This window comes from Hordeum vulgare, chromosome 3H, assembly GCF_904849725.1.
Source record: "Hordeum vulgare subsp. vulgare chromosome 3H, MorexV3_pseudomolecules_assembly, whole genome shotgun sequence".
In the NCBI taxonomy this organism is placed as follows: domain Eukaryota; kingdom Viridiplantae; phylum Streptophyta; class Magnoliopsida; order Poales; family Poaceae; genus Hordeum; species Hordeum vulgare.
In genome coordinates, this window is record NC_058520.1 from 512,321,263 (window position 1) to 512,332,176 (window position 10,914).

A 10,914-nucleotide genomic window follows, 5' to 3' on the forward strand; every position below is an offset into this window, starting at 1 on the left:
GCAAACCATACCTATTGGTATAAACGCATGAAGAAACTCCATGTAGATGGATCGTTTGGATTCACTTGATTTTGAATCACTTGAGACATGCAAAATCATACCACATGGAACAACAAAGTGACTTGTTGGAAGCAATGCATTTTGATGTGTGCGGTCCAATGAGTGCTGAGGCACGCAGCGGATATCGTTATGTTCTTACTTCACTCACGATTTGAGTAGATACAAGAGTATTTACTTGATGAATCACAAGTCTGAAATATTGAAAAGTTCAGAGCTATTCCAGAGTGAAGATTGTCGTGACAAGAGCTTAAACTGTCTACGATATGATCATAGAGATGTGAGTTACGAGTTTTGGGTACGCAGTTAAGACAATGTGGAAATTGTTTCATAGTTCATGCCACCTAGAACACCATAGTGTGATGGTGTGTCCCAACGTCATAGCAATGCCCTATTTGATATGGTGCATACTATGATGTCTCTTATCGAATTACCACTATCGTTTATGGGTTTTGCATTAGAGACAACCGCATTCACTTTAAATAGGGCACCGTGTATTTCCGTCGAGATGACACAGTATGAACTATGGTTTGGAGAAACCTGAGCTGACGTTTCTTGAAAGTTTGGGGCTATGACACTTATGTGAAAAACTTTTAGTCTGATAAGCTCGAACCCAAAGCGGATAAATGCATCTTCATAGGATATCCAAAACAGTTGGATACATCTCCTATCTCAGATCCGGAAGCAAAGTGTTTGTTTCTAGAAACGGGTCCTTTCTCGAGGAAAGGTTTCTCTCAAAAGAATTGAGTGGGAGGGTGGTGGAACTTGATGAGGTTAGTGAACCGTCACTTCAACCAGTGTGTAGCAGGGCGCAAGAAGATGTTCATGTGGCGCCTACACCAATTGAAGTGGAAACTGATGATGGTGATCATTGAGCTTCGAATCAAGTTACTACAAACCTCGTAGGTTGACAAGGTCGCATACTACTACAGAGTGGTACGGTAACCCTGTCTTGGAGGTCATGTTGTTGAACAACAATGAACCTACGAGCTATGGAGAAGCGATGGTGGGCCTGAATTTCGACAATTGGCTAGAGGCCATGAAATCCGAGAGAGGATCCATGTATGAAGACAAAGTGTAGACTTTGGAAGAGCTACTTGATGGTAGTAAGACTATTAAGTAAAGATGGATCTTTGAAAGGAAGACACATGATGATGGTGAAAAGTCACCATTAAGAAAAGCTCGACTTGTCGCAAAGATGTTTCCGACAAGATCAAAGAGTTGACTATGATGAGACTTTGTCACTCGTAGCGATGCTAAAAGTCTGTTGGAATTATGTTAGTAGTTGCTGCATTATTTATGAAATATTGCACGTGGGATGTCAAAACATTGTTTCCTCGATTTCCTTGAGGAAAGGTTGTATGTGATACAACCAGAAGGGTTTGTCGATCCTAAGGATACTAACAAGCATGCAAGCACCAACGATCCTTCTATGGACTGGTGCAAGCATCTCGGATTTGGAATATACACTTTGATGAGATGATCAAAGCTTTTGGGTTTGTACAAAGTTTATGAGAAACTTGTATTTCCAAAGAATTGAGTGGGAGCACTATAGAATTTCTAATAAGTATATGTGGTTGACAAATTGTTGATCGGAAGTGATGTAGAATTTCTGTGAAGCATAAAGGTTGTTTGAAAGGGGGTTTTCAAAGGAAGACCAGGATAGAGCTACTTGAACATTGAGCATCAAGATCTATGGAGATAGATCAAAATGCTAAACATAACTTTCAAATGATATGCATGCCTTGACAAGTTTTTGAAGGAGTTCAAAATAGATCAGCAAAGAAGGAGTTCTAGCCAATGTTGTAAGGTGTGAATTTGAGTAAGACTCAAAAGCCCGACCACGACAGAAGAAAGAGAAAGGACGAAGGTCGTCCCCTATGCCTTAGCCATAGACTCTAAAGTATGCCATGTTGTGTGCCGCACCTAATGTGTGCCTTGCCATGAGTCTGTCAAGGGGTACAAGGAGTGATCCAGGATTGAATCACTAAAACAACGGTCAAAGTTATCCTTAGTAACTAGTGGACTAAGGAATTTTTCCTCGATTATGGAGGTGATTAAAGAGTTCATCGTAAAGGGTTACGACGATGCAAGCTTTGACACTAATCCGAATAACCCTGAGTACTAAAACGGATTCGTATAGTAGAGTAGATATTTGGAGTATTTCCGAATAACACGTAGTAGCAGCATCTAGAAGATGACATAAAGATTTGTTAAGTACACACGGATCTGAAAGATTCAGAACTGTTGACTAAAACCTCTCTCACGAGCAAGACATGATCAAACCCCAGAACTATATGGGTGTTAGATTCGTTAAAATCACATGGTGATGTGAACTAGATTATTGACTCTAGTGCAAGTGGGAGACTTTTGGAAATATGCCCTAGAGGCAATAATAAATTAGTTATTATTATATTTCTTTGTTCGTGATAATCGTTTATTATCCATGCTATAATTGTATTGAATGAAAACATAGATACATGTGTGGATACATAGACAAAACAATGTCCCTAGCATGCCTCTAGTTGGCTAGCCACTTGATCAAAGATAGTCAAGGTTTTCTGGCTATGTGCAAGTGTTGTCACTTGATAACTGGATCACATCATTAGGAGAATCAAGTGATGGACTAGACCCAAACTATGAACGTAGCATATTGATCATGTCGTTTTATTGCTATTGTTTTCTTATTTAAGACACAACTTTGCCACGTGCAACTCAAACCTATACCATGTAGTTTTACCTCTAGATCGGATTTTTGCGGAGCTTGGGCGGAGCCCTGCAGGAGTAGATCATCACCACCACCGGAGCGTCGTCACGCTGCCGGAGAACTCATCTACTTCTTCGTCTTGCTTGCTGGATCAAGAAGGCCGAGATCATCGTCGAGCTGTACGCGTGCTGAACGCGGAGGTGCGGTCCGTTCGGCGCTAGATCGGAATGGATCGTGGGACGGATCGCGGGACGATTCGTGGGACGGTTCGAGGGACATGAAGACGTTCCACTACATCAACCACGTTTCTTAATGCTTCCTGCTGTGCGATCTACAAGGGTACGTAGATCCAAATCTCCTCTCGTAGATGGACCTCACCATGATAGGTCTTCGTGTGTGTAGGATTTTTTTTGTTTCCCATGCAACGTTCCTGAACACATCGAGCCCAACCAGGCCCGCGTGGAAGGAAGAGGCCTGTTTGGTTGCCTAGTTTCACTATTGGGCCTGCATCGCACGCTTCTCAAACCAGCCCAGAGCCTGGCTCGCTGGAAACGCTCAGATTGATAGTTTCTTGCAAGCCAAGATGAGTGCGGCGTGAGGTCACACGGGCGGGTGCGACGCGAGGGCGAGGGGAATGGTGGGAGATGGGAAATCTGGTGCGCCGTACCGATGCCAAATTAGCATCACCCCTCTTTCTACTCGCTCATCCATAGCCACTTTCTTCCCTACTGCCTCGCCATCGGTGGCGGCTGTGATTTCAGATCTACGCTAGAGGCCGCGGCGTTTGCGGAGTATCTGGTGCTCCCCTTGCTGTTGGCCATGGCTCCCCCTACGCCGTCCTCGTCTCCGATTCCGGTAAGTAGCACCCCTCCCCCTTTGTTAGGTCGGTAGTTAGGCCATTAGCTAGGCAAGGTGTAGGATCGATTTCCCACTGAACGAACCGTCGATGTCAACTAGGTTATGGATGCACGGATGAGTCTAATATTTTAGGCAGTAGCACTCATAAGTGTGATTCAGGCATGGGTCATGTTCATGCACTAGAGAGCTGTTCGTCGTGTTGGGAGACCTTTGATCTGCTATGGTCCAATGTTTATCCGGGATCAGGAGAGGATCCAAAATCTGAACTACATCTACAACTGCAATGACGTCCAGGCTCTGTGGATGCTTCGAATGAAAAGGTCACCATTTGCCAGGCTTGTCGATACCTTCAGGATCAGGGGGCTGCTACAAGATAACATCAACACATGTGTGGAAGAGCAAGTTGCAATGTTCCTCCATGTTGTTGTCCATAACCAGAGGTTCAGGGTCATTCACAACATGTTCCAGAGATAAATGGAGACCATCTCTAGGTACTTCAAGTAGGTGCTTTTTTATGTTGGGGAGCTTAGAGGAGAGATGGTCAGGATACCATCTGCCCGGACTCCAACCAAGATTCGAGGAAGCCCAAGATTGTATCCATACTTCAAGGTAAGCATTGACAGTATACACTTTTGATGGCTTGATATGATTGTATTGTTCAACTTGAGCACTAACACAGGCTTGTGATGCCATTTTCAGGATTGCATTGGGGCAATAGATCGCACTCATGTCACTGCCAGAGATCCTAGGTCACAATCTGTAGCATACAGGGGCATGAAGCACTACACAAGCCATAATGTGCTTGTTGTTGTTGACTTTGATCTAAAGTTCACATATGTGCAGGCTGGCTGGGAGGGGTCAGCGCATGATGCTAACATTCTCAGTGAAGCATGACTCGACCTGATGGGATCAACATCCCCGATGGCAAGTTCTACCTTGGAGATGTTGGCTATGCATGTCGGTCGGGTGTTCTTCAACCCTTCAGGAAAACCAGGCACCATCTCAATGAGTTCAGTGGTAGGAATTATCCTAGGACTGCAGAGGAGCTGTTTAATCTCAGACACTCCAGCCTTAGAGTAACTATTGAGAGGGCATTTGGAGCTCTAAAAATAGGTTTAAGATCCTGGATCAGAAGCCATTCCACCCATACCCCACTCAGGTTAAGCTTGTTCTTGCTTGTTGCATTCTGCATTAACCGGATCCTCCAGTGGGGCTTTGATGAACACGTGCCTGAGGAGGAAGAGGTCGAGCCTGACCATGTTGTTAGCTCTGGCAATGGTGTGGAGGCATTTGACAATGACGCTTGGAAGAACAAAAGGTTGGAGTGGGCAGAGGCAATGTGGCTTAACAGAGGTCAGTGCATGATTTGAAGAAGAGGAAGAAGAAGCAGCAGAAGCAGAAGCAGAAGAAGAGGAAGATCTGGTAGCAGCAACACCCATGAACTATCCCCTATTTAGCCAATGGCTCTTAATAATTTGTTCTGTCATTTGATAGTAATTAGGATGAACTGTCATTTGTTTAACTAACTGAGACTACATGTTCAGATTGTGTGCGGTAAGCTCACCACTAGTTAGAAGTGGTGACAACAACTTATGCAGATTGCAACCAAACACCATGTCATATGTGCGCCTAATGTAATGCGGGCAACCAAATGACGGGTCAAAAATGGTTGTCTCATGCAACTAAGGTACATGCAGGCAACCAAACTATGTGCATCTAGGGACTTTTTAACTGCATCCCCTCAAACCGGCTCACTAGAGCTAGGCTAGCCGGGCCAGGCTTGATTGCCAATGTAACCAAACACACCCTTAGGTGATGTGGATATGTGTGCACATCAATATTAGTGTTGTTTGATCAGACGATGGATGCAACCTTCACTGGAAATGTAAAAAAACTGACGGTCCTGCATAACATTTTCTTAAATTTTCAATTAAACCAGAAGATGTCTGTGGGAAAGAATGAGAAAGGGTTAGCAGATTCGACAAGAAAAAACACTTCCAGAGAAGGTAAATGCTTGCGTTCGGCGTGCGGGTCAAACGCTTCGGCCGGTCTCGTCCGCTCGCTCGCGGCTACATCGAATCAAATCGGAAGGGTCCATCATGTTATCCCTTTCCTCGTCCATGGGTCCTTCTCCTTCCTTTTTTTCAACCTCCCAGTTGCCATGGGAAATCCTACCCCGGCGATCTCCTCTAGCGAGCCCACATCTTCTTCTCCGGCGAGCACCCTCGAAGCCTACCACCGAACCAGTGTCCTCCCCTCGATTTCCCCTATCTCAACTGCTCCATGGCGACCAGAGCTGCAACGGGCATGGTCGGTGAAGTTGCATCCATGTCCGAAGGCGTAACTTACTACATGCTTCAACCGACATCGAAATTTGCTACAACCGGCACCGCATTTTTCTATCACCGGTGTCACATTTTGCTACATCACACATGACGTCGTGATTTTTGCTACAATCAGTGTTTCATTTTGCTACAGCCGATATAACATTTTGCTACATCCATCACGGCTGAGCTGCGACCCGTGACGGGGGAACCATGTTCGCGTTTGTTGCAAACGTTGAAAGAAAAAGCTTCAACGGTATATGAAAAATGTTTCAACCGGCAATAGAGAAATCTTCAACCAGGCACTCCGTTCATCCATTTAACTCTACTCCGACGAGGCGAACCTCCACCCTGAAAGCTGCAACCAGCTGAACGAAAAGCTGCAATCGTCGTTTAATTTTGTTACCGCGGCCGACGGATTTTGCTACATCTGTCACGGCAGAGCTGTGGCCTACTACGGTGATGTCTTTTTTTTTTGCAACTATCCCTCGGGTTTGCTACGACCGGAGAGGTATTTTGTTACATGCATCATGGCAGAACTGAGACCGACGGCGAGGGCCGTGACCGACGGCGAGGGGCGGCGACTATGGATGACCGGCGGTGAGAGAAGATGAGAAGGCGAGGCGTGGGGGAATGACGTGTGCGGGGTGACACCCTTCTTTTTCTCTTTTTTCGCGTGGGAGGTTGAAGATGGGGTGCGGAAGAGAAGGAAGAAAATTTGACAGTTACGAATGTACAAATTGAATGAATCCGGATTAACCAACCGAAATATTGAACCGACGCGCCGGCGTAGAGCGTTGCTGAATGCCTGAAATGAAAGGAGAGGGGAAAATCAAATGAGCAAGAGTTAAACGGGTAAACGAGTGAAAGAAAAACTTCACCAAACATCGCTGGTCAAACCAGAGCAACACCGCACTGCCTATAAATCCTCGCCACTACCACAAACTGACACCAAGAAGGCAGGGGCACCAGTTCAGGACACTCGCCCGCTCCCCAGTTGCCAGATCTCCAGCCCGAGGAGCTCCGAAGCAGCATCTCCAATGGCGGTCAAGGTCTATGTCGTGTAAGCATCCTCACCACAGTACTCTTCTACCTAGGTCCACATCCTAAATCAACTGATTTTCTTGGTCTTGTTTGGTGCATCCCTGTCCGAAGATTGCTCTGATGCAACAACTGATATTTGCCTTCTTTTCCCTATGGATTACGCTATTTCGACAATCTCAAAACCATCCCTAATTTGCGCATTTGGAGTAACTCCCGAGATTAAGTATCACTTCTGGTCAGTTAGATGCCTCACGGCTCTGTTTTCTTATCCCTTTGTTCGTAGGTGAGATCAGTAGATTGGCAGATGTGATTTCGTCGATGCGCGCGGATTATTTGATCGCGATAGGGAGAAAACAAGTCGGAGGAAAAATTGGACTCCTAATAATTCTGCAGTGTTGATTTTAGGTGTGAGGGTCTCAATCATGACGATAGGTTTCAGTACCTGATGGGAATTGATGCGTCAATAGTGGTGGGCTCCGGCGCTTATTGTGCTGCCCTCTTTCCATGCTTTTTTAATGCGCACCCGGGCGATTCTGCCCCAATTTTGTTGCACTGATTGGCCCCCAAATTAAGTTGGTGACACACTGACACTGACACTATCAGGTTAGAGTCTCATATAATGTATCATTTGTGCATCTCTTTACATAATGTAGGTCTGGATCGACATATTGGAAAATATATTTTGTGTGCGAAATCTCTATCAACTTCAACCTTTGCGAAGGATGGGTCTATGGACTAGCGGCGGGAGCGAGGGTGTTTGTTCACTTTCTAGTGCTCGCCCACTTGGGTGGGGGGCATACAAAGAATTGGAGTACACCTTCAAACTTATGAGAATATTACACGCACATGTTTTTATTATACTCCCTCTGTTCACTTTTATAAGATGTTGTTTTGTAGACATTTCAGACAGTGCCCAAAACAGTTCAATCTGAGTTGTCTGAAACGTGTTATAAAAAAGAACAGAGGGAGTAGTACAATAAACTGAACTGAAGTTGGTAACTCAAGTGAAATGTTTATGGTGTCATGCGGAAGATACATGTTTCCTGCTTTTCCATCCATCCTACTATAGTGAAAATTTATATCCCTTTTCGCTATGGTGGGAATTTGTCACATACTTATATAATATGAGGTTATTAAACTTTGCATGTCACTCATTATTTTGATGTGCAACATTTCAGTATTTCCTAGACTCCTAGTTTTTTATTGTCGGTGAAAATTTGTGATATTGATTTCTGTGGATATTTTGTGGAAATCCTCCATTTTATCGTAGTACATTCATGTATGCTGCACTGTTCTTTTGTGAACTAAAAGCCAACTGATTAACTGTACCAAACTAAAAGAACAGGAATTTATATAGACTTCTGATATTTGTGAGTTCTTCAGCTCTTCTCAATTCATTGCTTCAGTCGCATGATGAACTGAAATGTGAAATAATCCAAAAGAATCATATGTTTGAGTGAATGATTTTTCAGAAAGAAGTGATATCCTCTGCCCCTCTGATGAATAATAGTTTAATTTTAAACAGTCTTTGTACAAGTTAGACATGTTTTTTTTGTAATATGGTATGTCCCATGTTCAAGTTGTTAATCAAATTATTTCGGCAACCACTGACCGGTTTAGCACTATCTGATGGAAGTTTTTCTATGGCCTGCATAATGCAAGTTTCGATCTTAGAACTGTGTATATGTATTATATCTGACATGGACTTTTGATTACCAATGATGGAACTAAGCAACCCTGCAGTTTGGAACATTTGGATATGTTAATGCACATTTACACCTGACAATAGATTCAAATAATTTAAATTTTATTTGTGTTATCACCTCTTGAGCTTATTTAGTCTTAGCTATGATGTACTTTTGTGGTTCCACTACATGTAATGTTATTTAATGTTCTCTTGAATGAAAGAAACGTGAAGAGATATGCGGGGAAATATGTTTCCTTGTCATCAGTTCTGGCAAATAAAAAAAATCTAAGTTGTGCTTTGGATGCACATATCTTATTCTCTTTTTGTAGATTTCAATCTTTCCTTTACATGCAAATTAAGGAAAATGTGCCTCCGAGTAGTTGAATTGTATGGTATGGGTGATGATTATATAAACGTAGGCACCTTTAAGCTTTAAGATTCAGTTGCAATACAGTCCTTGAAATGTTGTTCTACTCCGTCCGTTCCTAAATATAAGTCTTTTTAGAGATTCCACTAAGGACTACATACGGATGTATATAGACATACTTTAGAGTGTGGATTCACTCATTTTGTTTCGTATGTAGTCCATAGTGGAGTCTCTAATAAGACTTATATTTAGGAACGGATGGAGTATCTTTCTCCTTGATAAGCATAATGATCGCTAACATATGCAGTATAGACTATGAAATTCTCAAAGGAAGCACAAATAAATAAATATATCAAATTAAAGAACAACGTTATGCATTCCTAGTTTCATAGAGAAAACTTTGTAAAATGCACTGTTGATTCTTCCGCAGGTACTACTCCATGTATGGACATGTCGCTAAACTAGCTGATGAGATCAAGAAAGGCGTGTCATCAGTTGAAGGTGTCGAAGCTAAAATATGGCAGGTTGGTCCTGTCATCTCGCGTTTCAACTCACCACATTATAAATTGAATTTAGACCAATCATTTGAAAAAAAAAATGTATTCAAACCCCCCGGATACCAGTCAAGCTATTTTCCTTCAAGACTAGTGTACTAAGTTGTTCCAATTCTTATGTAGAAAATTAATACTAAGTGCAGTTTTTACATACATCACTCTTCTTCTATTGTTGTGGGGATCATATATCACTGTTCTTACCATCTGAAAGGTCCCTGAAACTCTCCCGGAGGAAGTACTTGGAAAGATGGGTGCGCCTCCTAAGCTTGATGCCCCAATCATCACACCACAAGAACTTGCGGACGCAGATGGGATCCTCTTTGGTTTTCCTACAAGGTTTGGCATGATGGCTGCGCAAATGAAGGCATTCTTTGATGCAACCGGTGGCCTGTGGAGGGAGCAGAGTCTTGCAGGCAAGCCTGCGGGTATCTTCTTCAGCACTGGTACTCAGGGTGGTGGGCAGGAGACTACAGCGTAAGTGCCATTCAGCATTGTCATGTTTAAAAAGAAAAGCCTCGTAATGGAACATCATCATAAATTGACCATTTTATCATTTCTCTTCATGCTTGTCTCCTCAGATTGACAACAGTAACTCAGTTGACTCACCACGGCATGGTTTTCGTTCCCGTCGGGTACACCTTCGGTGCCAAGCTGTTCGACATGGACAAAGTTCAGGGTGGCAGCCCGTACGGCGCAGGCACATTTGCCGCCGATGGTTCGAGGTGGCCATCTGAGATGGAGCTGGAGCATGCCTTCCACCAGGGTCAGTATTTCGCGGGCATCGCGAAGAAACTCAAGGGATCTGCTTGACCTCTGCCGTTCGCACATATCGTAAAAAGGCATTTACATGACAGCTCCACCGTGTTGTCAATAGCTTGTTCTCTTCTTTTGTGGTGTTTAGAAATTGGTGCGTCTCTGTGGTGGAACTTCTATTGGGGCGTGCGTGATATATGTGCTTTGATGGATTGGTTATAGTTTGGAGTTTGATTGTGTTTACCATCATGTTTATATAGAGTATATATTATCAATGGTTTTCGCTGTCACTCATGGTCATGGGCATAGCAGTACTGTTCTATCTTAGGCCAACCTAGACGACAGTTGGACCAAGACTGTCCGATGCATAAGAGCACCACCCTAGAAATGGGCTCAGATGGGCTGACTCTGCAGGCTACTACAGCCGTGACTTTGCTTGTGCGAACGAACCGCGCCGGATAAAAACGAACAGCCCAGATTCACACATTTTATTTATCTTATTTCACATTATTAAAACACACTGAACATTGAACAAGACTAGAAGTAAAATTGAAAAGGTGAAA

General features: G+C 43.5%; 1 protein-coding gene across 3 annotated transcripts; it reads left to right on the top strand.

The window, feature by feature from the left end:
- Window positions 1-6,880: 6,880 nt before the first annotated feature.
- Window positions 6,881-10,641, top strand: LOC123444589 (NAD(P)H dehydrogenase (quinone) FQR1-like). Of its 3 annotated transcripts, none has more exons than XM_045121370.1 (4): window positions 6,881-7,009; window positions 9,475-9,568; window positions 9,810-10,072; window positions 10,177-10,641. In XM_045121370.1, exons 1-4 carry the CDS (start codon window positions 6,987-6,989, stop codon window positions 10,406-10,408), a joined length of 612 nt encoding a protein of 203 aa, XP_044977305.1. In that variant the 5' UTR covers window positions 6,881-6,986; the 3' UTR covers window positions 10,409-10,641. The 3 variants fall into 3 exon arrangements, with proteins under 3 accessions (XP_044977305.1, XP_044977303.1, XP_044977304.1); XM_045121368.1 differs by lacking the exon at window positions 6,881-7,009 and adding an exon at window positions 7,292-7,459; XM_045121369.1 differs by lacking the exon at window positions 6,881-7,009 and adding an exon at window positions 7,496-7,593.
- Window positions 10,642-10,914: the final 273 nt, after the last annotated feature.